General features: G+C 39.7%; 1 protein-coding gene across 2 annotated transcripts in view; it reads left to right on the top strand.

Annotated features, from left to right (window-relative positions):
- DAPK1 (death associated protein kinase 1) overlaps positions 1–14,201 on the top strand; it is an 83,864-nt gene extending 69,663 nt beyond the window's left edge. For both annotated transcript variants that reach the window (XM_054652133.2, XM_077172143.1), the window contains exons 20-26: positions 1,280–1,502; positions 3,800–3,988; positions 5,772–5,969; positions 8,216–8,354; positions 9,655–9,775; positions 11,045–11,233; positions 11,806–14,201. In XM_054652133.2, coding sequence (XP_054508108.2) covers positions 1,280–1,502; positions 3,800–3,988; positions 5,772–5,969; positions 8,216–8,354; positions 9,655–9,775; positions 11,045–11,233; positions 11,806–13,038 — 2,292 coding nt within the window. In that variant the 3' untranslated portion in view covers positions 13,039–14,201. The remainder of the gene's footprint in view (positions 1–1,279; positions 1,503–3,799; positions 3,989–5,771; positions 5,970–8,215; positions 8,355–9,654; positions 9,776–11,044; positions 11,234–11,805) is intronic.
- The last annotated feature ends 13,634 nt before the right edge of the window (positions 14,202–27,835 follow it).

Here is a 27,835-nt window from a genome sequence, read left to right as displayed (position 1 = left end):
AGATAGGCAGCATCACTCATGCTGGGAAGGTTCCAGAGCCTACTTGCCTGGAGATTGCAGGCAAGAGCCAGGCCAATTAAAATAATCCTGTTATAATTACAAAGATGAGTCTGTGATTGGAGAAACTGAAATAAATTACCATTTCTATTGCTAATAGAAGATGGTGCACATAATGTATTGCCAAGGTAGAAGTAGAATCATGTCCTTTAGGCCTGCCAGCAAATCTGTACTTCCTAGGAATATAAACTATATGTATGTGAAGATGTAAGAAAGTGCAAAGTTCAGACTTCCTTTGCAACAACAGCTTTGGTAAAGTTGTCATAATAGGCTCCATTTTGCATTGTTACATCCCCACACCAAACTCTTATTTGTGTCTGCTTGCAGGCAGATAAATTAATGATTTATTCATAATGTAAATATGCAAATAATACAAATTGATCTAGAACAAAGGAAGAAGGTCAGCTAGATCTCGTTTGAAAGAAATATTAGTCAACTGTAACTCTCTTCTTGATTGTGGAACATAACATCACTGAAGGCCTGTCTCTATATATGGGGAAAATTACTAACTTACTAAAGAAATGTGTGCTGGTGAGGAAGGAACAAACTTGCATGCACTACTGTTTCTGTCCAATTTCTCAGCTCAGTTGCTGCATGCTCATCATTACGGGGGGCTCATCCTACATCTAAATTAGGTGCAAATGCAGAACAACAGAGCCTCTCTCTCTCAGCTCCAAGTGGGGGAATGAAGAAAGGAAAGATTAATCTAGTTCCTTTGCCCTCACACTTTCCTGCTTCCTCCCTGTTTCCTTGAAATTCACCCAAACATGAGAAGCACTGAAAAAGTTGATGTAAAGAAAAGAAGAGAAGAAATGCACATTGAGTTGTTGGATGGTTCAAGTGATAGCTGTCACAGCAAAATTCTTGAGTGCTGCATGTGTATTCCATAAGAACATATATATTGGTTAACCTTCTGAGACTGGTGGGTTAGGAGAATGGGCACTGAAAGAGACTAGTTTTGACACCTTTGCCCTCTCCATTGGAGATCAAAATAATTCCATTCACTGGAAGCCTGAAGACATGGGATTTTCATGAAACGTCAAGGCAGCTCTTGAGAGTGAGCATTAAGCTCTCCTGTCTGCCTGTTCAGTAGCTGACACCTTGCATGATGAACCAGATGAACAGCAGTCTGGCAAGAAAGTGTATCTAAACATGCTGAGTTTGTTGGGAGGCAGAAGTTCCCTGCCACACATTCTGATTTCTTCTTTGTGTTGAATTTTAGGATGCCTACCGGGGGATTTTTATCCAGCAGCTGAGGCACACACAGAATCCACAACCCCGGATCAAATTGAAGTTGTTTGGATATTCTGGCACTGGGAAAACCACTCTGGTGGAGTCCCTCAAATGCGGCCTGATACGAAGCTTTTTCCGAAGACGTAGGCCTAGGCTCTCCTCCACAAACTCAAGCAGATTCCCCCCATCACCTTTGTCTTCCAAACCTTCAGGTATGGTTTTGAGCCATAATGCCTGTATGAGAAAACAGTTTCCTCTTATTCTGAAAGCTCCTAAGAAGAGGCTGTTGGCTGCACTGCAGAAGACAGGACAGCCTAATCATGTAAGAAACAAAACTAAAAGGGAGAAGGGACTGACTTCTCTGTGCATAGGTTTGTACCTAAAGTAAGAGGAAGAGGACCAGCAAGTGTGAAGGATACATGAGTAGTTAAAGGGTTTTTTTTTTCTTACATGCTGCATAAGTGAACTTGTACAGCAGAACACAGGACTTGTAAACACTGCTATTTATTTGTCACAAAAAGTCCTAGGCTGCAAACATCACTACTAGCTTCCTTTCTGCTGGAGGAACTTCAATAAACACTGCAAAATTGGAACAACTGCTGCATCTCTATGTGATTTTTAAGTAGTAACAGGTTTCAGAACTGCCTCTGATGCCTTGGAGTACTTTTCCCTAAGATACAGGTTTGAATTAGCCCAGTTAGTGGTGTCTAAAATCATCTTCAAACAAGCTGGAAATGGAAGTTTTCCAAACTGAAGTAAATGTTTACAAATATTAGGGAATAGATTGCTCATGTAGCACCAGCTGGCCTGTGCAAAGTGGGAAGAGCTAGAAGGTGTAGAGGAACTAGCTAGGTTTACACTTAAGCCTGTGCCTAGTTTTTGAAGAACCCACAGGGGGACAGTGGATAGACCATGTCCAGGTCCCTTTTCTAACACTGAGAGCCTACACAAGCAAGATAAGCATGTTGAGGAGCTCAAGTTTAAATTGATGTTTAGAAGTGGTCTTACTGTGTAAGTTTTAGATGAGGCCAGGGTTGCCTTAAAAAAAAAACAAACCCTTTGGATAATACTTGCAGGTTTGGATTTTGTTCATGATTTTTAAGTAATATTGGAACACTGCTAGTAGTAGTTTTCATCTCTACTTTCTCTCTATTCACCTGAGGAAGATATAGGCATTCACAAAGTGGCTTAACAAGGCAAGACCCATGTCACAGAGATTGTTACTGCATTTGATGATTACTTAACACAAGGGCCTCACACCTGTGACAACAGAAAAAAGAACTTGATTAAATTAATCAATCAAAAGTTCTTGATTTATTTATCTTAATTTACTGTGTCATACAAAGGGTGATAAATTACTCAAAGAATATCAGTTCCTGGAGGCAGTACAGGAAGGTTTTTTTGTGTTGGTTGGTAACAGAACCAAAGAAGAGGTTTTATGTTGCTCACACCAATAAAATCAGAAAGACTGCCAGTCACATTGGCAAATCAATGTAAAAATAAAGGTGAATTTGAAGCCCTTCAAAAGAGCTTACCTAGATATAAAGCCAGAAAGACATGCTGTTGTATACATACAAAGCTACTATGGGGTTATTTTAGTATTTGGAAGTTTGGGTTTTGCTTCTTTCAGTATACGTTCTTTTGGGATGTAAATCATTATATAGCATGTAAATTATATTCTACGCTGAGTGACATAATCAGATAAATATTTAAATCAGCACAATTTGGTCTATACTTGGTGATATAAGATTTGTTTGTTTATGTGTTTGTTTAAATTCTGTAAAAATAAGTGTGTGAATTCACTAAGTATTTATTTACAACAGCCGAAAGATTTAAAATATTATCCTAGGAGATCAAAGATGGAAGTGTAGTTTGACAGCTAACTGGTAACCTCTTTCTATTGTAAAACCCAAATATTAGAAATTGCCAACTAGTGGAGGAAAGAAATCTTTATCCACTAGATGGTGCATGTCAGTTAAAAAGCCCTTTTGTTTCTCATTTGCACTCTGGGAAGCTGAATAAACAAGGAATTTAAAATTTGCTTAGTAGTAAAATCATTTTGGTTAAGGGCCTGCTTTTCTCCTCCACCACCCCAGTGACACTTGTTACACCGTGATATTTTTTATCATTACTTACAGGAAGCAATAATATGAATATGTGACATTTCCATGCCAATAATAAGTCATGCAATGAAACTGTAGCCTTTAGCTAAAATAAATGAAATAAAAAAATTTAAAAGGCAGCATATTTTGCAACATAGAACTTAGGACATAGTTTGCAACACAGAACATAGGACATAAGTGCTTTATAGGATCATTCTAATATTCTCCTTTTAATAATTCAGAATAAGAATGTAGTTGTGTACACCCACAGCTTCATAGACATCTCCTTTCTTTGAAGAGCACTTTGGGCTTTTTAAGCTGCTTTTATGGCTTGCATACTTGTTTTGAAGTGATCTTGTTGTGATTTTCACATGGTTTGTAATCTCATTTTCCTTTCCCTGACCCAGTTTCAGTAAGTATTACGAATCTTTATCCTGGCTGTGAAAATGTCAGTGTGAGAAGCCGCAGTATGATGTTTGAGCCAGGCCTGACCAAAGGGGTATTAGAAACTTTCGTATCACCTGCCCATCACTCTCACTTCTCTTCTGATGACCAGTCCACCAAGGCCATTGACATCCAGAATGCCTGCTTGCATGGTAAGAAGAGCCCTGGGCTGGGATGCCTTAATGCTGTAAAGCAGTTAATGCCATTTAACTTGTTTTTTAAAAGAAAAATGGGGGGAAAGTCTGACTTTGCATATTAGTGACTGTGTTTGACAATCCAACACTGGTGGGATTTAATTTGTTTGAGAAAGTAAATCTGCCTGAAGTGCTGTAGCTGTTGTAATATACATTTCAATCACTCATGTCAGATCTTTACAGTATTACGTAGAAATACTGAAATACATTTCTGAGGTGAGTAAGTGGGAGAGTAGAAAAGAGGGATTTGGTATGACAGGAGCAGGTCAGCAATGTGGCTACTAGTATGAAGGCTTCTTCACCTATACTAGAGGTCATCTGAGGATTTTATCAGATTTAGCCTGGTCCCATTTAGTCCTCACCATTTAAGTATATTCCCAGCTATGCAAAGGACATACTGTTCTCACTTTGTGTCAGGACTGGAGCATTTTTGGTAAGTCCTGGAGCTCATCAGTCATTGTGAGTGGAGCTTCTGATTTAATTTCTTTTTTTGCAAGGAAACTAACTGCTCTGCACTTGAAGCCAGTTAGCAGTAAGAGGGGTCAATCACAGAAGGTGTCGTAAGTACACACATGGCTTTTGGCTCTGAGACCACACAAATTGTCTCCACCAGCCATATTAATTGTGATTTACATTGGTGGTCAGATCTCTTCTTCATAAGGAAAATGTTTTGCATGCTTTAGCAGCTGCAATTTTGAAGCTGAGTTAGTATTAATCAAGAGTTTACCTTGGAAACAGAAACCTGCTTATCAGTGTATAATAATGAATTCAGTGACAAAACTTTTATCCTAGATGCTGAAGACTTTGCCAAGTAGCTAAAACTTATTCTTCGTGTAGGCTAATTTCTTCCTTCAGTATAATTTGATGCCCAGTCAAATTCTGGGAAGGAAACTGAGTTGTGCCATGGACTGTCAGAAGGACTTTGTTTTCTTTCTCTGTTCTGTACTATACAGAACAAAGTGTACACACAGGTGAACTCTGAGTAGCTGTACTCATAACAACAGGCTGGAGTGTTCTGACTTCTCTCCTTCTAGAAGTTTGAGGTGCATCTTAATCACCATGTATTTAATTAGAAGCAGTACAGGTGAGGCAGATATCACCGTAATCAGATGGTGCATCTGGCAAGTGCAACATACTAACACTTTTCTTACTCAAAGCTAGAGATGGCAAAAAGAAGCAGGGAGCTCTTGGAACCCTTAACATGGTGATTCTTCATCCCTGATTTACCAGCACAATGTGAATAGTCTAGTTCTGTAAAGCAAAGCAGCTGCTTTTTAGAATATTCTTCAGTGGTTTTTGAAATCAGTGGTGGCATGTTAAGAAGAATAATCAAGAAAAATATTAAGCTTTTTTGAAGTGAACAGGGAAAAGAATGGGAGACATTATTCTTGGTTTTCAAGACAATTACAAGATCTGCTGCTGTTGTTCAAGGCAAAACTCAATTTAATTGCATAAGACTGCATGCATTTAGCACAGGTAATTACATATGAAATCAGGCTAAATGCCCTAGAGAAGGAGCGTGAGAGAGGAACAGACTTTGAGGGCCCAACTGCTAAGCCTCTAAAACTGACTGAAACTTGTTCCCTTTGTCCATGATTGCATTTTCAGCCTTGCTTTCTCATATGCATACAGTTTATGTTTGTGACAGTTTAAATCAGATTAAATGTTTTGCTTGTATTTTGTGGCCAGAAGATATTTCATGCTTACTGATGATCTCTTCATATGTTTGTCTGTTTTTCAGGAGTTGGGGATTTCAGCATCTGGGAATTCTCTGGGAATCCTGTGTACTTCTGCTGTTATGATTATTTTGCTGCTAATGATCACACTGCTATTCACATAGTGCTTTTTAGCCTTGAGGAGCCTTATGAAATCCAGTTAAACCAAGTGACCTTTTGGCTCAATTTCCTGAAATCATTGGTCCCAGTTGAGGAGCCAATAGGTATGTTCTTGTTAATGAAGTATTAGACATATCAAGCTTCTTGTATTTCTCTGCAACTCTGTACATCATCTGTGTTTGGTGTCTTCATCACCATGTATGCAAACAAACTTGATATTAGGTTTCTTGGCAAAAGGGAATTTTATCCGTGGAAGAAGCCAGAAGCATTTCACACACCACTTAGCTCAATTTAAAATGTCAGGAAGTACAGTGCAATATCTTGTGGCACTGGGATTTACATCTGTACATGGCAGATGAAGTTTTATGTCACATAAGCCATCAATAGTGTTTCAGAGGGCTGGAACCGTTCAGAACCAAGTTTAGACACTTTCCTTAAATTCCTCTTATATCTAGCCCCAATAAACAATATTTTCAGCATAAATTAGTCTTGTCAGTGACAACAGGACAGAACAGTATTATGGAACAGTGTTATCCCTCAGTATGTGCAACTTTCATGTGTTTAACTAAAGTTCTGTTTGGACTTCAAATATGGTAACTTTTTGGTGCTGATGCAAAGAAATCAGTATTTCTTGTAAATTTCACATATGCTCCAATTTTGCACAGGTTTTAAGTAATTTTATTTGTTTTATATTCAGGCTTACTGCAAGTTACTTGGTGGGCAAACTTAAATTAACTTAAATAATATTTTTCTCAAAAGGTCTGGTAGTCCAGGTGTATATACAGTAACTTATTTAAACATGTTTGTGTTTGTAGTTGATTACTGGTCTGCAGACCGTTACAGTCTCTTGGACTAAGCAACCTCTGTCATGTGTCTTGGTTCTGTCATCTGAAAGATTATTCCAGCCAGTGGATCTAACTCAGCACTAAAGGACATTTTTAGCAACGCTAGGGATTCACCAGACAAATGCGTTAAGTACTTAACATTGTGCAACGAGTTATTTTCTCTCTCTTTCTGTATGCATTATCTCAGCCAGACAGCCAAGGCCAACCCTTGGTTTTCAGTTCAGGCATCTGCATTTTTTTATTTTCTGTTTTAGATAAAATCACAGTGCTAATAATATCAGCATTTGGATCTAACCAACAATAAATGACCTGTGAAAGTTAAAGCTCAGAAATTTGCAAAAAGGGTGACAAAGCTGCAAATACAGCTAATTTGCAACTGCTGAAAGCTTTTCACTGCTCCTCAGTCTCAGTTGGTTTTTTCTTCTTGCTTATCTGATTATCAGCATTATTTAGGTACTTCACTTAAATCTGTGTTTATACTGATCAGCTCAGTCTGGGTACCCATCCATCTCTGTATTGTTACAAATCTCTCAAGTAATATCTAGTAACTGATGTGTGCAGAAAAGTTAAAACTCTTGGAATTACTTTTCAGTCATTTTGTCTAAGTCCTTAGCTGCCAATTAAAAAGAAAAACAAAAAGAAGATAATTACAAAATACTTGCCTGGAAGTGTTATGCAGAGATTTGGGGAAATGGGGCTTTTTATGATTTATTCAAGATTTTGTAGCTCTTAGTTGATGAGAACTGAGCAGTGATGTAAGCATGTGACCTTTTTTATGGCTAAAAGAGGATGATAGGGTGTACTGTCTCTTTTAAAAATTGTTTAATGATGTCTTCTATTTTCTGGAATACGAGTTTGAGAAAAGAGTGAAAACTCTGTGTTCTGTACTGTCGCTTCATTCATGCCATTTGTATCTTTCTTTCTCATTCTTTTTCATGGCTTCTGCCAGGCTTTCCTACTTAACTCTCACCTAAGTGAGAGGTCATTGTTTGTGTAAGTACTGCAAAATAGCATTCATATCAACATATGAATGTTGTAAACATTTTGTGTTCTTACAATCTTCTATTCTGCACCTGTAATATTAAGGACTATGCAAAGATTATGCAAAAATCCTTTCATGAAGCTGCTATTTCTAATTTTTTTCCCTTCATGCTGTCATAGTTTGTAGTTAGTAGCTATATCATTAGTGCTTCTGATTACTGTTTTTGTTAAACCAATAAAGTAACACAATATTCATGTAACTGATGTTATTCAAATTGTCTAGCTATTAAAATTGGGCCTTATACAGTCCTATAAGCAGATAATGTATAGCACACAATCCTATAAGCAGATAATTGCCAGAGCATCAACAGTTACACTGTTAATGGCTGTGCTTAGAGTTGGTAAATAACTACAAAAGTGGTTGGTATGAAGAATGTAAAATGTATTTCTGCTTTTCTGGGTCAGTATCAGCCATCTCCCTAGGCATGCCTTGTAGTGAGGGAGTCCTCTTGTTTCTCTTCTAGCATTTGGTGGAAAGCTGAAAAGTCCCCTGCGTGTTGTTTTGGTTGCCACGCATGCTGACATAGTGAATCTGCCTCGGCCTGTCGGGGGAGAGTTCTGGTATGACAAAGACATCTCTTTGTTGAAAGAAATCAGGAACAGGTAAGTGGAAAGTATACTTATACATAGTGTTTAAACATGCTAATTGGAAAGAAAAATACTAAAATGCATTGGAATAGGTAAAAGGTTTTTACATGGCCTATATGATATTATGATATTTTGAATATGTTTAGGAAGCATATGTTGTGCTAAAATTGAAACATTTACTAATATTACAGTGAGTAAGCTGCCCTGAGTGAGCTAAAATGAGCCAAGTGGTGTCAAAATTAATTGTGGTGTAGGCAGTGTCACCCTGTAAACACTGGGCTACATCCAAAGACCCATTCCAACTTTCTGTCTAACATCTTGGTTCTCAGGTTTTGCACCGATCTCAGAAAAGTAGGCCATTTGCAGCTAAAAACTTTGGATGCAAAAGAGGAAATTTACCAGAGAACCACCCTTACCTGTTTACTGATTTAGGACACCTATGAAAAAAACTTAGATGAGGCCTTACTCCCCACACTTTGCAAAAAGCTGGACATTGTGGAGTCACACAGGTGACAAGGTCAGCCAAGAAGTACACAGAAGTTAGTGAAACTTCTAGAATTCCTCAGCAAATGTCTGGAGCACATGCTAATGGTAGATGGAAATGAGGAATTTTCCATAAACATGCTATTGTTTAAAGCAACTATACCTTATATTCAGAGTGAGCATGTAAGCAGGAAACACTGGGTATGAGAAACCATCCGTACCTGCAAGTATGGACACTTGTCTGGGCTGTAGAAGAAACAGATTAAGGAATTCCAGCCAATAGTTGGGGGGGGGGGGGGGGGGGCAGTATTTTAATAAATTGAAATAAACCAATAGAAAAAAACCTGTGTGTCATCTTTGGTGCTGGAGTCCTTTTAAATACAAATCTCTCCAGAGCTAGGCAAACAGGCTTGTGTGGTTGGAAACTCAAAAGGAGGTGGAAAGAGGGCAGTCAACATCAATGACTACTGAACTATTTAAAGTGAGAAGAAAGCAAGCAACAGACATTAAGACCTTAAAATAAATAAATTCCTGTAGTCTCTTCTCTAGTAAAATTTTTTGGTTTGTAATTACAGTTCATGTGATGCAATTACAATTTTCTTACACATTTTCACTCTTAATCCTGAGAGAAAACAGTTTACTCTCAATACCTCTGCCTATTTTCAAGAAAATGACACAGTAACTATAGTGTCTGTGCTTATAAAATATCTCAGTATAATCATTACTTAAACTTCATCATTCCAACTCTAGTATAATTTAAGACCAAAGTACAATTGTATTAAGAAATAAACTGGATTTGGGGCTAAGTTAATAATAATTTATTTTTTTTTAGATTTGGAAATGATTTGCAAATTTCAGAAAAGTTATTTGTCCTGGATGCTGGAGCATCTGGGTCTAAAGATATGAAGCTTCTCCGAAATCACTTGCAAGAAATAAGAAGCCAGATAATTTCTGTAAGTAGTGTCTAATAGTCTGGGTTGGATGAGCCAAAATGTGAGCGTCTTGTGTAATGATTACTGTAAATTTCAAACTTAGAATAATGAAGCATTCAGAAACCACTGTTGTTCCAATGTTCTAACAGCACGCTTGACAGGTCTTGTGATAAACAAAGCCTTGACATCAAAGATTCAGTCAGCATTTTGAAAATAGTAGCTGTTCAATGCAGATGACCAAAATACTCTCTGTTGAAAGGAAACAATTTGAGATATCAGTTCAGAGTCATAATTTTGGTTTTTGATTGGCAGTGACTGGATTCCAGCATTGGTCCCCCCTTTTTGTTTTTGTTTTTTTTTTTTTACTCAGCAAAGTATTATAGAGAAACAGAAATCTATTATAAATATATTTCTGGAAAACAGGTTTTTTCACTTAAAAACTCACCAGAGCAGAACAGTTTTCTCAACTGTTAGAAAGATAATTCCAAATATGGATATGTAAACTGAATAGGTATTAACTTTTGACTGCATTTTTAATTCAAGTCAAATCAAGCATTCACCAAGTCAAATTTTTTGTAGCCTGCACTAAATGGATTAATATCATGTTACACACCAACAAGATTTTCTGTAGCTACTTTTGAAATGTATTTTTTGGAATTGATTAAAAGTAGATGTAATACAGAGTTAATTCTGTGGGTTGAGGAAAATATTTAGATTCATGCAAAATTCAGCCTGTTTTACATTTCTGATTTTGTCTCTTGATTTTGTAAGCTTTTCTTCTCTAAGAAAGCTTTGTTATAGCTATAGTCACTAGCTTGAAATCTGAAGGGTTTTACCGCATACGAAGTGGAGGCTGTGGCTTGAGGATAGCAAGAAGGCATCAGTGAAGACTAAGGCAATCAATACATCAAAGTACCATTTTTGCTTCTTATTTAGCACCCTGGTGTCTCACCTTTTGAAGTAAATTGGTCCTGTAAAGATATTGATGAGTACAGATTCTAAATAAATTCTCATCATTTCAGAAATAAGCATTAACTTACAGATGCATGATGGCAACTCATGGTGATATTTGGAAAACTTCCTTATTTCAGTGAAAAACTAGTTTCTGCAATTCATTTTTTTAAGAAAAGGTAGATAGATCTTATGGCAAGTTAATGCCAGGTGAAAGAGTAAGGGTCCAGCACAAACAGAGCTCTTTAAGTCTAAATATTCATTATAAATGCATTAGACCTCAATATAAAAAAAATAGCACCCCTATTCTCAAGTGGATGTTTTCTGTGCTTTTCTAAGACTTGCCCACCTATGACTCACCTATGTGAAAAAATAATCTCCACACTGCCTTCCTGGAGAAAAATTAATGGGCCCAACCAGCTGATGTCCTTGCAGCAGTTTGTGTATGATGTACAGGAACATCTTAATCCCTTAGCCAGCGAAAATGACCTACGGCATATTGCACAGCAGTTGCACAGCATAGGAGAAGTAAGTATTTTTATCTAAATTCCATTTCTTTATTTACTGTTCTGGTAGAATATTTCTTTAGGAGTTTAAGCAAATGTCTAAAGTTGTTTGTTTTTTTCTCTTCCTCTTAAGACATCATAAGAAGTAGAGAACGCTTTCTGTTATCATTATGTCTTGTGATTCTATTTTGTTACCATAATCTCTTTGAGACAGGAAGAGTTACAGTTTATTGTTATAGTTATCATATAAAATACCCAGAAAGGATCACTATGTTATCACCTTCAATGAAGTGTTCACTGCTATTTGTGTCCACTAGAAACTGAGTAGTAGGATAACACCTTTGCATAAACAGCTTGCAGGGCATGACTAGGCCTTCCAGCTGTTGGGCTCTAATCATCTCATTATCAGTGGAAAATAACAAGATCTGTTTTTTGTTCTGAGTACTTGCCATATAGTTAAATGCACTGTTGTTTTTTTCTTCCTGTGAGCAGTTTTAATCAAATTGCTGGGTCAGTCTGTTAGGAAGGTGAGAATGTGGGCTATCATCTTGTACTTCACAAGATGTAAACAGTAACTTTCATATTTATAAACAGATTAACATTATGCAGAGCGAAACTGTCCAAGATGTTGTGCTTCTGGATCCTCGCTGGCTCTGTTCTAATGTCCTTGGAAAAATCCTGTCAGTGGAGAACCCAAAAGCTCTCCACCACTATAGAGGTCGGTACACCATAGAGGACATCCAGCGTCTGGTGGCAGATAGTGACGTGGAAGAGCTGATACAGATTTTGGATGCCATGGATATTTGTGCAAGGGACCTTAGCAGTGGAGCAATGGTGGATATTCCTGCTCTCATAAAGACTGACAGTCTTCATAGGTCTTGGACAGATGAGGAGGATGAAGTGCTGATTTATGGTGGTGTTAGAATAGTTCCTGTGGAACATCTTACCCCATTTCCTTGTGGAATTTTTCATAAAGTTCAGGTGAATCTCTGCAGGTGGATTCATCAGCAGAGCACAGAGGGAGATGCTGATATACGTCTGTGGGTAAATGGATCAAAGATTATGAATCGTGGAGCTGAGCTTTTAGTGCTGCTGGTCAACCATGGGCAGGGTATAGAGGTTCAAGTTAGAGGACTGGAAACAGAGAAGATCAAGTGCTGTTTACTTCTGGATTCTGTGTGCAGCACCATTGATAACTTAATAGCAACAACCTTACCAGGTCTTCTGACTGGGAAATATTACCTTAGTCCTCAGCAGCTGAGGGAACATCATGAACCAGTAATGGTCTACCAGCCTAGAGACTTTTTCCGTGCACAGAGTCAAAAGGAGACATCACTAACTAACACTATGGGGGGATATAAAGAGAGCTTTAGCAGTATACTGTGTTTTGGGTGTCTTGATGTTTACTCCCAGGGAAGCCTAGGAATGGATATTCATGTTTCTGATCTCAATCTACTTACCAGGAGAAAACTAAGTCGACTTTTGGATCCACCTGATCCAATGGGCAAAGATTGGTGCCTTCTTGCCATGAACCTGGGCCTCCCTGATCTTGTTGCAAAGTACAATACAAATAATGGAACACAAAATTACTTTCTTTCAAGCCCAGTTCATGCCCTTCTGCAGGAATGGAGTAATGCACCTGACAGCACTGTAGGGACACTAATGTCTAAGCTGAGGGAATTAGGCCGCAGAGATGCAGCAGATTTCTTACTGAAGGCATCTTCTGTATTCAAAATTAATTTAGATGCTAATGGTCAAGAGGCTTATGCCTCCAGTTGCAACAGTGGCACATCTTATAACTCAATTAGTTCTGTAGTGTCACGGTAAGAGGAGGTGTTTTGCATGGATATCCTTTCAAAGTGCAGAAAGGATAAAAGATACAATATAAAAGTTACAGTGCATACTAATTTATGAGCTTTTGCATCAGAGGATCCTTCTCTGGCACCACCTTTTTTTGTGTGTAAACTTTCTACTCCTTACTGTGAGTTGTTGCTCTTTATTAAAAAGACTGGTGTACTTCTGGTGGTTTAGAACTATTTCTGATTGAGAATGTGCTGCTTAATACTGCAATTTCAACTGGAAAGTCTTAACTTTTAGATTATGTACTGCAACTGTTTTATATAATTCTCCCCATTAAAAGGTAGGGGGAGAGGAATAGCACATAGTACCTTATGTGTCTCTTTCTTACATTCTTTTTTTTTTCCTTTTCACTGTGTCCTCTGCTTAATTCTTTTTATATTTGTAATGAGAGAATTCCACCATTTGTGGTCAATCTGACCAAACTTAAGTGCATCGTTTTTAGCTGAAAAAGTGAGTGCCTTTTGCAGGAGGGAGGGTGCAGTTGATTTGAATGACCCTGCTGGAGTTACGAGAACATGCTACCTCTGTTTCACTTAAATTGTCTGCATGCTTATCATTGCAAGTGGTGCTTGCCTATTATTTTTTCCTGCACTTCTAAGTCATTGGTGATGACTCACGCAGAACATTCTTGTGCCAGTACTATAGGTATAGGTGTGATACCTAATCAACTTCAATTACAGTCAAATCATAATGTGAAAATCTCTTAAACTTGCCAATTATCATGCTTTGTTATTTCCATGCACCTCAGGTAAAAGTTCATATCATTACAATAGAGTTCAAAAAATACAAGTGTTGGATACTGCAGAATAATATTGTCTAGCTGTCAGTTGTAATTTGTGTATAACAAAGGTTTTCTACTATTAGATCCTGCATTACTTACTTCCTGTACTTGAAAACTTTGATGGGGATAAAAAAAAAAAAGGAAGCAAGGTTTCTTGCAGTGATAACTTTTAAATTGATATGAGGGAATATGACCCATTCTCTGTTCTAAAAAGCATGTAATTTTCATGGTGCGATATGTGTTTGTTTATATATATTGTATGTATATATATTAAGACTATTTTTTCCTTAATCTTACATTGTAGTAAATTTTAAAGGATTTTTCTACAAATAAACTGTTGCTTGTTGCATCCTTGTTGATCATATTCTGTTGCTGAAGGGTATCAAAACTTCTTTTCTTTACAGTCAGAATTGAGGAGAGGCAATGCCTGCCTTCTGAAGTTCTTAGAACCTTCTGTTTGAGTTCAGGGGAATTTCTTAGTATGCTGCAGGAATATTTATGGGGTTTTTTTTAATTGCAGAGGTGGTCCCTGTACAGCAGAAGAATCTGCATTCATTTTAACAAATGGCAAGCCAAAGCAGTTTGCTACATACCTTTTCCTTTGTGGTTTTTCATAATGGAAACCAAAACAGCAAATGTGAGTCTGTCATCAGGAATTCTCCAGATAATGCCGTGCTGCAGAGAGAGAGAGGACACTGCATTAGAATTTGTGCTGCAATAATTGTCCTTTACATTAAATATGCCCTCATCACTCGAGGAACTCTGCTGGTGCTGTTGATTTAAAATCTCAGCATTATTCCCTGATAGCTGCAGTCTTGGTGTGGCACACTCTGCAGGTAGCTTTGCACAATACCTCTGCCCTGTGTATGCTGCAAAGGATCTAAGTGAGATCTTCTTAAAATGCTAATGCTTGTTTTCCCCTGCCTTTCTTTGCCTATTTTACCCTTGCTTAATTAAATCTTTCCCCAGGTCCCAGCTATTGCTGGACTCCATAGTTAACCATTCCTCTTAAGTCTAGTCCTCAATAAGAAGTATGGTTTATGAGCAGTCCTACTCTGAGCTGTGTTTTGATATTCTGCTTCTGACAAACTGCATTCAGCATCTCCCACTGCTGCTCTAAGTGGCCCAGTGCAGAGCCCAGCTCTACACAGCATGTATTTACCTCTGTCAATTAATGGCCACTACCATATTTCAGTTTCCAGCTGCGGACATGTTCAGTACTTCTGTCAGATTCTGGTAAGTGGAGGGGTGTTTTTCATGTCATAAAACTTCCCAGGTTTCTACCAGAAAAGGTTTCCTCACTGCCCACCTACCCAGATGCTTTATGCACACATGAGATGTGTGGTCAACTTACCAACACTGATTAACTACTCCTTTACTTTATTTTTGTTTTTCCCCTCCCAACAGCATATGTCTCATAGTTCCTTGCTTCCATTTACTGTAAAATGTAGACCTGGGAGTATAAATTACTTAGTGGACTCTATGATGAACCTTTGACTAGCAGTCACAGCCTATTGCATCATTTACAGTTTTCATGGTAATAGGCTCAGGAAAGTGAATCACAGTCACAGGATAGCTTTGGATTCCTTTCTTATAAATCCTGTGCTACTGATCAAAAAATTTAAAAAATTGTTTCCTAGATGACAATTTGGGGATAAAAAAAGGCTAGCCAGATGTTACAAATGAACATCGCTTCTGTTGCTTCGCTTTTAATTGTTTCATTTTATGAATGCAACTAGGAGCAGAGCTTCATTCTACAGTTTTTAGAACTGAGTTAAAAGATGCACAGATCCTGCTCTGACTCACTCCATAAATGGAGAAAATGCAGACCTTTGCAAAGTAAAAAGAGTTTAGTGGTAAGTGTACAGAACATATAGTACATGCAAGGAACATGATGAGCTTAGCTCCTGACAGTGAAATAACTGAAGCTGGACAGTAACCATTTTTGTAGCTTCAGAGAAGAGCTGCTGAAACATAATTTTGAGGATAAATCAATGAATGACAATTTTCATTTTGTCTTCAAAATCCATAATATAGACAAACTCTGAAGTTTGCTGCTCAAGGCCAAGAGACATTACAGATTATCTTGCAGTTTAGAAAAGTATTCTACTGGCACTCAGATTCAAATCTTGAAGAAATTTTCTGAAGAAGACAGGGAAGAAGCAAACACTTTGGTGCAGGCCATTTTTCCAGTGATTTCTCCCCAGCATGCAGCAACATGCATCGAATAAAAGAAGTGCTTTGTATGGCTGTTTTTATTGGGTGTTACTGGTTGTACTCTTTTCAGAAGTTTTGTTACTGACCTAACTGCTGAGTTTAGAAAGCCACAAGAGATCAGTGGTTACATGCAAATGATTTTAAGGTAGCCAAGGGCATCCAGAGACAGCCCCAGGTGGAGGTGGATATATATGATTTTTCTCACCTGAAAAGGATGAGGAGACAAGGGTAACATGAGTCACAGGTTTTAGGACCTTTGGGATTCAAGTGATTGAAAAAGTTACGAAACTACAAGAGTTTAGAAACTCCCAAATGTCACATGCTTGACAGAGCCAGGAGGTTTAGAAAGGAGCCAGTTCCTAAATGGTCAGGTCTTTATAGAGAGCAACAGTGAAGTTTTTAGAGCTGGCTGTGCTGGAGCCAGTTCCAGGCCCCAAAACTTTGTTGGCTGTGCTCCTCCCTCAAAGGAGAAGTTACCTCCCTAATTCATTGCAACCTTTTTATTGCAGAGATGCTGTGTTACAGCATCATGTAAAACAGGTGCCTTAATTTGAATTGCATCACTATTTCAGCTTTGACAATGAAATGGAGGAGTAATGCCCAAATTGTAACTCCAAGAAAAGTAAATGAAGCATGCTGTTGGCTAAGTCAGAGGAGATGGAGCATCGCAGTATCTTTGAAGCTAGCGTAAAACCCCTGTGATCAATATTGAAATTCATTTCTATTTGATTTTTTATTTGTTAAACTCAGACTACTGTGTCAAAAAAAAAAAAAGAAAAGAAAAATTAATTCACTCACATTTCTTTTGAGGCATTGTCTGACTCAGAAGACAAGGCAGTGGGTAGAGAAAGAGAAAGAAAACTGGTTTTAAACAATGCCTGAGGTATCCAAAAGGGTTACAGCCAAGCCACTCAGACTTTGCAGGTAGAAGTACTCGGGTCTTCAAAAGTCAGATGAGAAGGGAACAGATGGTATTCCTCTATATGGCTACACCATTTATCATAACAAGCTTCACAGGAGCAGTGGGACCAGCAGCTACGCTGCCTCAAAGCCAGCTGAGGATCTTGGTGGACCTGGTTCGGTTTTGCATTAACCAAACTAACCTAGCATTTCTGCATCAGCCAGGCTACTTTGGGCGAGGTCCAAATCCAACACGTGCATATTTACAGATCCTTTTTCAGAAAGCAATTATGTTGCTGAGTCAGTTTGATGTAGCTTAAAATTCACTGGCCTGCCCTGAGACAAGGCAGACCTGGACCACCTTGCCCAAACTCTGGCTCCTGCTGTCACCAAGCCTAGGACACCTACACTACCAATATGCACTCGCATACACAAGGCAGAGAGGAAGACTAAGAAGAATTTAGGGCAGGGTGAGAATGGGGTCTCAAACAGGAATGAATGCTTGGACATGCTGTATCTTGCATGGACTTCTTGGCAAAGAGATGCTGACAGCCTGAGCCCACACATATTCCTCCTGCAGAAATGTAGCACCTGCTGCAATGGTCTAGGCATGTCTGGTGGCTCTGTGTCCAGGCTCATGAATATACTCTCTGTTGTATCTGCACAGGATTCAGAATGCAGCTTGGTAAGGTATGTTCCCTATGGATTCAAGCACAGTCACAGCTGACTGTAACACACCTGGACACTATATGTGGACTGGAAGTATATGTGTTATCTGGAAGGTAACTGGAAGTATGTGTTTATTTCCGGACTATATGCGTTGGAAGTATAGTCAGGATGCTTCTGCTGCACCTCAGCAATTGAAGGCTGGAGGGCTGGGGGAGAGGGTTGGAATCTGCATGAGTAAGGACTGAGTGAGACACCAGCATGTGGTGCACAGGGAGGGGAGGATGAAGTTGTGCTTTTCAAAACTGCTGTCAGAGAAGCATGGGAGAGAGGGGAAGGCTCTTGCGTTAGAGGGGCCTGACTGCTGATGTTAAAAGACAGCATGTGCATGACTCTTTGAGTCATCCCGTGCTTCACTTTTTGAGCTGCTCATTGCATTGCAAAATCAACTTTTTTAGCCTGGCCACAAAGAATTATAGTTTGACTAGTCCATTTTCCATGAAAGATGAATCAGCTTCACTTTCAGACCCCCTACACAGGACTGCTTACAAGTCAAAACAGATGTAGCCATCAGCTAAGCAAAAGAAGCACAGAGAGAAGGTTAGCAGCGAATCCTGCTATCACTAAATTTACTTACAAAGCTCTATAACTTTGTACGATTTTTACATCTTTCTATTAGCTGCAAATGTGATAAAAAAGTATTCTGCAGGGCGCTGAGTGCAATCAATTAGTGCTAAGCCAAAATTTTTATTACTGGAAAAACAACAAGTACAAGTCTGGAATTTTGTGCCAAAGGCAATGTGTCAGTGCATATGAAAATCAGTGTAGGTCCAGATGAGTTGTAGGTCAGAAACATATCTTACTCTCCTAAGCCTACAGTATGGATTATTTCATCATTCCTAAGGTATGTATCTGCAGAAGAAGCAGGAAAGATATTTCTTTAGAAGTGTTTCCCAATAACACCTGATACCTAGGATTTGACTCAGATTTGGCTGTACCTAAGAAATTACCCACCATCCTCTACAATTAGAACACTTAAAATAAAAATTTTCTACAGACCCCTGGGGATTGTGTTGCCAGCTAGAGAATGTTGTAACAATTACCCTGGAAAACATGTATGGAGGTGAGTAACCATAACCAAATTAGAATCAGATAGGATGGGCTAAATTTCCTCAGTTGCTTACAGTCAGAAGGAAATATCACTTGCAGCTGCTAGATCTGGTATCAGGTACCAGTACAGGTTTCAGGGGCATCATCTGCAGTATCAATCTGCTTATAGAAACTCAGAAAGGGGCTGCATGAATGTTTAAACTGATGGATTAGCACAGTTTCCATGTAGGCTTCAAGAAATTAATCAAGGCACAAAGCTTGCAAGTGCTAATGGAAAGAGGAAGGTTTCCAGGCCTTTTTATCCCAGGTAATAATACCTGCTGGAGAAATGTTTTGCAAATCACTTTTTGCTGCCATCCTGGGAAAATATAGAAGGAACCTAATCGGGCGCCAATTTGGGTTTAAAGGACAGATACGAATACATGAATACAAAGCTACCATGTGACTTCCCATTTGCCATTCATTCTCCAAGACATACTGTTGGTTTGTACTTAGCAAAATAGGGAGAATATTCTTCAGCAGAAGGTAAAGGAGACGTACAGGAAGAACAACCTCCCCAGCTGTGACTTAGCACCATGCAGTTTTCCTGTTTCTTACTATCATGGCTAGGAAAGCTCTACAGAACTCTCACAGTCACCAAAGAAAAGCATGCCAGAGAGAAATTCTGCCTTGTTTTATACATTCATCTTCTGTAAGGATGTTCAGTTATTTAATTGTTCAGTATTCCAAGCTAGCATAGTATTTTCACAATTCCCTTATCAGACCCACCATTCTGCTTTAAATGCTCACTGCAGGAAGGAGTGCTACATCACTCATGAGAAACACTGTCTGTGGCACCAGGTGAACCAGGCATTGCACAGGAGAGCACAGGTCAAAGTGAGTGCATTGGGTGCTTGTTAGATAAACATGATAGTCCCAAGGGCCTCTTTCTACCACCAGCTCAACCATGTGCCCAACTCCAGCAAAATTCAGCTGCACAGTGTGCATGCGACCTCTGAATTTCCCATGGATATACCTGCAAATACCAAAATATGGCATCTGGTGAGGAGAATAGAGGTCCAACTGTTTTATGTTTTTCTTTATGGTGTGCTAGACTTAAAGCATCTTTCACATTTCAGGGTCAGACTTCATAATCACAAAGAGGTCTCACTAAACTCAAGTTTGATGTTTGTGTGTAGTTGTACTACTACATTAAGCACTAAGGGGAACATTCCTGCCTCTTTCACAGTTCATTGGACTACACCTTTTTATTTTTAGAAGTGAAACCAATATATATAAAAATTGCTGGAAAACACTTGTTTTCAGCAAATATTTATCATCATCTCTGATGCACATTGTTTTTAATGTGTTTCAATGAAATCTTGAAAAGAAAAGTTTTCTCCAATGGAAAAAGAGAAATTGTCTATAATCTCCTAAAAGAGACTTTTCTGCCAACTGTTACCTTGACTGGTAAGTGAAGTAATATGCAAATTGTTTCTGTTGTTAGAAAAATTAATTTCAAAATCTGGTATTAAAAAACTCCTGCAAGTTCTACAAAAAACTCTGAAGCCACAACTCCTTGATACACATCTACCACAGTGGAGTCATGACTTCAGCGCGCCTTTGCATAACAGACAGAAGTCGTGGTGGTTTAACACCAGCAGGAAATTAAACCCAAATAAACCACTCCCCTTACCTCCGAAGCTTCCAATAAGAGAGGGACAAAGGCAGAGGCTATGGGCTGAGATAACAATTTCCTGAATGCAAAAAACAATGGGAGTGGAAACACACAGTAACAACAAAATGAATACCAAAAGTATACCAAGAGAACAAGGTGTTTTACCCACAGAAATGTACTCACCCTCAGGAAGAACACAAACAAGAGGGCAGATGCTCCCCAGAGGTCACACCCACATGGCTTCCCAAAGGCACTATGGCAACCTTCCCATGCCCTGCACCAGTCCAGAACAAGGGCCAAGAGAAGGGGCCGGGGGGGCTCCCACAGACAGTGCTTCCCAACACCTTCCCACTGGAGAGGGGGAGGCAAAGTGACACCCTCGGTGTGTGGGGTGGGGGCAGCTGCGGGGGTTTTCCCGCCAAAGCCGCGCTCCCAGGCACGCTGTGGGAGGGGAGGAAGAACGGCCTGGGCAGGCCCGCTGCAGCCCTCAGCCCCAGCTCTCCCTGCCCCAGCAGAGAGTGAAGGAAGAACACCTTCCCCAAGAGGAATTTAGAGCCTTGCATTCACACGTACACAGCGTGCATGAAGACTGTTAGGCCACTGCAACCTTATTATAAACATCCACCCGGCCCAGAGCCACATTTTGCATGAGCTAAAGCCAATTTCCATTTGTAGCTTGGAGAAACTGATCTGCTGACCTAATCTCAGCCAGCTCAAGGGTTTACATTTCTATGCCAGTGCTGAGGTTAACCTCAAAAAGTTAAGTGTGCAAACAGTGCTAAAGACAATTTTGGGAAGCAGATTAGTTGCATATACAGTAATTTTAGTTGTAACAAGAAGCTCTCTGAATTCTCTTACTGTAGTTTCCACTTTTAAAATTTATCTCCCAGGTGAATTAATTTGTCTTTTTCAAATCTAGGAAACATAATGAAGTTTGGGAATCTTGTAGTGTAAGTGATTTTGGCTATATTGTGAAACAAGACAACTAAGAAATTGGGCTGGAATTGCTCATTGTAAATATTGTCCAAGAGCACAGTCTTTCATGCCAAGAGAGTCTGATTTCTGCCTCCTCTGCTTGGTAGAAGTGTTTCCTCTGTGTGCCCAGCAGAAGACTCTTTACTGTGGACCAGAGGGTGCTTCCCAGCACTTAAAACTCCCAGCTGGAGACATACTGTGTCATGTTTGTAATTCTGACAAGGCCTTTATTAGCACTGCCAACAACAGGGATTTTTTGAATGCTCTGTTGCCATCAGGCGGGGTGTGGTGCAAGGTTATTAAACTGCCTCTGCCACTTAGTTTTCAGCTGACACATGCTTAATTGCGAGGATGTCCTTCCTCTTATTAGTGTTTGAATCAGTCCCACTGTTGATGAGAAGTGTTGTCCAAATCATGTTATATAGTAAAACATATTTAAAGCCACAGCCATAGTATTCCACAGTATTATGGTAGAGGGAAGTTCAGATGACATGTTGTGTCCTCACATTTCCCAGCATCAGCCAGGAATATCACTGTCTTATTCCTGATGGGCAGAGATGCAGTAGGTGACATGACAAAGGGACTGGCTTGGATGCCCCTGTGGGGAGAGGAGGGCTGCAGTGTAACCCTTAAGAGGGACTTTATTCAATATTCTCTGTCATCTCCTGCTTTTTCTATTAATTATATGGAAGGAAACTGGTGTTGAAGGTAGAATGGGAATGTGAAAAAGAAGGAAATGTGTGAATTATCTGGCTTCTCAACCTTGTTGATGCTTGGGAATATTAGGTACTAGTAGCTGTTGATCAAAGGTGCAGTGTTCAGATGCTAAGGACTGAAGTCAGAGTTTAGGGTCAAAAAAAGGTTGATGTTCTTGCATGAGGAACAAATTTCACAAGCTGTGTAGCTTTGCTATATCATAAATAGCTATAGTCCTTCCTTCCAGCTTTTAATCCATCAGGGCATCGAATTACAGCAATAGTTTCAAATCTTGGAAGCCAGATGTGTTTCTCTTAATCTCTGCTCCCTGAAGCCTACCTGTGATTGCCAGCTCCAACAAGCCAATTCTAACTCCATGGGGAGTGGGAATGGAATAATTAAGTGTTGAAATAATCAGACTAGAAAATGACACTCACCTTTGGAAAACATCTACACTGCTTTCTGCAGGGAGCAGAGACAGTTTTAAATGGCAGCTGGGGGCAATGACAAGTCCATTACTCCCCATAATGCAGAAAGAGTCTTGGGAAACAGAGGCCCTTGTTCATCCGCAGTCCAGGTAAACAAGGCACTTGGAAAGTAAGATAAGCCACTCTTTCTAAAGCCAGCCCACGTTCTGGTATGGTTTCCTGGAGAGCCCTGTACGTCCAGTTCTGACAGAGTCCCTTTAGGCTGATTGCAAGAGGGAGTCTAATTCTGCCAGCTTAGTAGGTGCTGTGTTCAGTTTACCTAAGCTGCCGTCCCGTAAAAGTGTAGTTAATGGGAAACAGTAAACAAAACTAAGCATGCTGCAGCTACCATAACTACACATTTGGGGCAGAGAGGAGCAGGTGCTCTTCTGGATGATAGCCACAGTTCAAAGCCTTAGTCCATGTGTTTTGATCAGGAGACTGCTGGCAACTGATCAACAAATGTGACCAAGGCTGACGTCTCCTGTTTGGTGTTGGTGTGAGAGTGCATGTGTGTTTACAGCTGGAGTCAGGACAGATGGCAGCAGTTAGGTACTCTGTTGCAGCAACTTCTGTGATTCTCATGTTTTGGTTTTTTTCTACTTTTGAGTTTTACTTTACTCCAGAATGTTTTGGCAAAAATGGAGAGGGAGTAATAGAGAGTTTATAAAGGATCTGTATATGTAAGGCTAGGTGTATTAGATTCTGCTGGGTGTGAATCTCTGCCTAGCCTGCGACAGAAGAGATTTTAACCAGATTCTGCCATTAGTCAGCACTCTAGTCCCAACACTGTAAATTTTGATCATCCATTTTTCCTGGGTTTCTTAAATTAATCTAATGCGGTGTTGCACTAGAAGGGGAAGACCTGTCCTATCCGCCCTTGCTTTGCAGTCTTTTGGGTGCATACTAATACCTGGCATGCTCAGCCAGTTCAGCTCACTCATCCAGCAGGAAGAAGCTGTCGCTTGGCTTTGAGGGCATTGTTTGCAGCCCAATGAGCTTGCTGCTACAGCTTAGAGCAGGAATGAGAATTGACAGAAGAGGGAAGGGCCAGAATGTCTTTTTTTCAGCACTAATCCTGGTTCAAATCAGACAGAACTGCTTGGTAAACGACACCCTTAAATACTTTCAAACTATATAAAGGTTTAACTTCAGTATTTGTTTTAGCTAAAAGTATTTCTATAAGCTCTGGTTAAACTGTCTAGATGCCAGTGGCTCTTGGCAGAATATAAAACAGTCCTCTACCCACTTCCAGGGAAACAGCAGCTATCCCAAATCCAGGAACACTAGCAGATGTGAGCTGGGAAAGCCTGTACCCTGGAGAATGTTCAAACAGGAAGGCAAGCCCTGAGTACCAGCTGCACCTTCTCTGGAGAGGAGAGCACCACAAATGCAGCACTGTGGGACTGACCTCTCCTGACTCACGGCGCTCTCTTCAGTACCAGGTTACTCCTGTTAGAAAATGGAGAGTGACATCCACAGCCCTTTCCTCCTCTCCTCAAGCTCCTGGGTACAGCTAATTCTGGTCCATTTGGTGATGAAGGCAGGGTTAGTACTGAAAAAAGGAAAAGGAAGTTTTCTGTGCTCTCGGATTTCTATGCTCGTCTGTGCCTGCGCCACAGGATTCCTGTGCTGACATCGCAGAGTCCTTCCTCAACCCAGCTCTCTTGTGGTGTGCTGACAGTCCTGCCCTGCCTGCAAGGGCTGGACTGCAGCTCAGCTGAGGGAATGTTTCTGAAACTAGTTCAAGTCTCAGTGCTGCAGAAGCTCTTGGGCTTTCAAATGACCATTACTTTTGCTAAGCTTCTGAGAGCTATATAGGCTGTGAACGTCCTGCAGCATTGTCACAGGTGCAGCACCTGAGCAGATGTGAGCCATTGCCACTCTGCTTCAACAGGGCCTGGACTTTACATGCTGCGACAAAACAAGCACTGGCAGGAGAGAGGCTAGATGGAGGTGTGGATGAAAAGGCACAGAACATGAAGAAGAAATGCAGTACTACTCACTATTAAACATTTTTAAGCAAAACTCATCTGTGTGTCATCTGTTCCCCTTCATCTTTTTCATTATATCCATCAGATATTTTTAGTCTGTTGGCTTTTGGATTTGTTATTTTCCTTTTGGTCTGAAGAGAAAAGGGAAAAAACACATGCTTTTATAGATAGGCAGCAGCTGCTGTAAATGTTGCTTCCTAAGCCAATATAACAAGCAAGTTTAATTTTAAATTCAAAGTACTGTTATAAGTTGAGCAAGATTCAGTTTTCCATTTATTGCATAACCAATACCACTGGTGGTTTCAAGACCTGAACCTACATCACTCAGTCTGGGTTCAATTATCCATTAAAAAAATAAGCCAACAAATCATGCTAGTTCTGTCAGTGAGTCAGAAAGCATCTTCCTGTATTTGAACAAATCCCTGATGAATTTAAGGGATGTTCTGTGATCCTGCTTCTGAAGAACAGTCTTCATTTAATCTGTTCACTCTTTGCTCTCAAAGCAGCGGGGTTTGCCATGCTGAGGCTGGCACATGGCCCCAGGTGTCTGCAGGGACCATGCTCCAGGACCAGCCTTCCGAGAAAGGCACCACCACACCCTGAGAGCTAGAGCAGAGGTCAGCCAGCTTGGACCCTGATTCCAGGTCAGGTGTGACCAAGGATTAAGGCTTGCTTTTGGATGGTGGGTTTCCCAGGTATTGCAGCTGGATACCAGACTGTGGACAGTGTCACAGCTAAACTGTTTCTGTAGATTAGAGTGAACTGATTCTCTGAGTGGTCCACGTTTTCTTAGTAAAGAACTTACAGCACCTCTCTTCTCACAATTTGATCCTGCTTGCTGGGAAGAAGGCATTTTTTGTGTAAGAGTATCAGCTGCAGACTTACTAATGATGCATCCTCCTCACATTTTTCCCTGTCCTCAGATGTTTTCTGCATGGTGGGGAAGATAGGCAGATTGGGAAAGTGACACTTCATGTGAATGGAGGATGGTATTCATGTTTACAACTTCCAGAGTCTTTGTGTCTCTAAGTCTTTGTGTCTCTAATAAAAAGGAGTACAGAAAGCTATTTGTAATCGTATTAACATGTATGTTTTGTCTGTTACTTACTTTTATTTACATTAATTTATTATGGCTCTGGAAATCTGAATTTGTGAATTATTTCCTCCTCATGTATAAAGCAAATATACAGACCCATCAAAATAAATAAGCAGAAAGGACTGGGCTGTGCTGTGAGGAAAAGGTGTCCAGTTCATGACAGGCAAAGGATCTGTCATTGCTTCAGATGTAGATAACAGCAGCCTTTCAGCCCGCTTCCAAAGTGCAGAGGTACAACTTTTACCTCTCCAGCAATTAAAAAAATACACTAGCTAGGATATGAAATACATTTGCAATGACTTAAAAGACATAAACCTGAAATGGAAATGAAAAGAAACAAGAAATGTTCAGGATAAAGAAAGACGGGGTCGACTGAAGAGCCATTTAAAAGATGGTTTATTTCAAAATCAGTCTCATGGAATAATCACATTAGAAGCCTTGTATCAGAAGCCATTATAATTCTAGTTACAATGTCTTTCATAAATTTCTTATTCTGAAATTCCACAAAGCTCACTAGCACCTTCATGACCAATCATTAATTGCTACATTTTACTTTTTCTATCCAATCATATAACTCTACAAAACTTACTGCTGTATCTTCTACTTTTTATCAACTCTATAACAAGTTCTCTTGCTAAACTTTAATTGTATTCTACTATCTTGCTTAGCATATTCATTCTCTTATATGAGGCCTATATCTACTTGCTTAAAACATATTTCTGCTTAAACTACAAATCTTTATTCTTATTTAATCTCTGTTCTAATTTTAGTCTATTCTAAACCTTCAAGCCTTCTCCAAGGTCTAAGGTCAAACACTGTATCCATCTCTATCTCTGAGCTTGTATGCTCAAGGCCTTGGAAGCTTTCTGTGCCTGCATTTCCCACAAAGAATTCCTCCAAGTGAAAAACTAGAGACAGGTGAGAAGTCAAAATGTAAGCAAGCAGGTTTGTCACGTAAGCAGTTCTTCCAGGCTCTAGATCAGTCATTTTTCTGTTTTAAAAACTGTGGGTTTTCTTAATTTTTTTCCTGCTTAAATGTTTATGGGTGTTTTCTTTAAACTGTTTAAAACTAGCTTCAATAGTTAAGTAAACAGGGAAAAACTAAGAGAACAAGTAATGCTAAGCAGAGTCACCCAACCAGCCTGTGTGAAGATACTTCCCTGCATAAGTACTTTAGGTAGGAAAAACCCACTAAGTACCTTTGAGGACTAAACTGAGAAGTCCAATGTTGAAGATTTTGTTGGAAGCAAAGATCTTCTTGGTGGAAGTAATCTGTAGACACCCCTTTTCTGATCTCATTTTCCCCTGGTAAGACAGTCAGTAAGACAGGCTTTTTCTCTCACCAGGTATTTATCAATATTATTAGGGCAGGAGAGGAAGAACAGTCTCATATTCTGAAGCTGAGTTTCTGTAAAGAAATAGGAACCTGACTTTTTGATTCCCTCAGAAGAGCTGGTTTTGTAGTGTAAAAACATGGAGCTCCCACTGGTGTCCACTGGAATTTGCTGAGTTTCTAAAAACTGCCTTTTGACAGCATCAATAACCAGGCATACGAAGCATCTGTGATGTCTTCCTGGCTGTAGCAGTTTGTTTATCCAGTAGCACTGAGAGAATAACATGCCTATATCTCTTTGTAAGGAGGCTTCCAGGAGCTGCCTGCAGCTTAAGACACAGGCAGTGTTGGTGGCCCTTTAGCATAGATGCAGGTTCAGTCTTTTCATCAATGAGGAGTGGGAGGCAGTGTAAGGGACTTTCTGAGAGCATCCTCAAAGGGCTCTAATGTGATATATGCCAGCTAAGAGTTTCTTGTAACAGAAATTGTCACATAAAAGAGAAGAGAGACTGAAAGTGAATACAGAGAGATAGGTGGTTACAAGTAACATGCACCTGGCAGAGCAGATGCTTCCAGCCAGCTCTTACACTACTCTAAATCAGTACAGTTCCAGAGCCAAGAGTGGCTTTGATGCTTGCTTGCTCATTATTAAACGTTAAAATAGTATTTGCTGCTGGTTCTATCCTAAAAGTCATCCAGACTAGAACTTCAGGTGCTGCACTTTGGTATGAATCATAGCGTAAATATTGCCACAGTCACTGCTTGTCACAAACAGGTTTATTTCAAAATGGCTATTGCCAAATTCCTCCTTTGTTTGGCTGTTTTACAATTCTTCCTTGATTCCTGACAGCACAATTGCAGCTGAGAGGTGA

Source organism: Agelaius phoeniceus, chromosome Z, assembly GCF_051311805.1.
Source record: "Agelaius phoeniceus isolate bAgePho1 chromosome Z, bAgePho1.hap1, whole genome shotgun sequence".
In the NCBI taxonomy this organism is placed as follows: Eukaryota; Metazoa; Chordata; class Aves; order Passeriformes; family Icteridae; genus Agelaius; species Agelaius phoeniceus.
The sequence above is the reverse complement of the archived record's forward strand: the minus strand, read 5'-3'. Positions and strand labels throughout refer to the sequence as shown.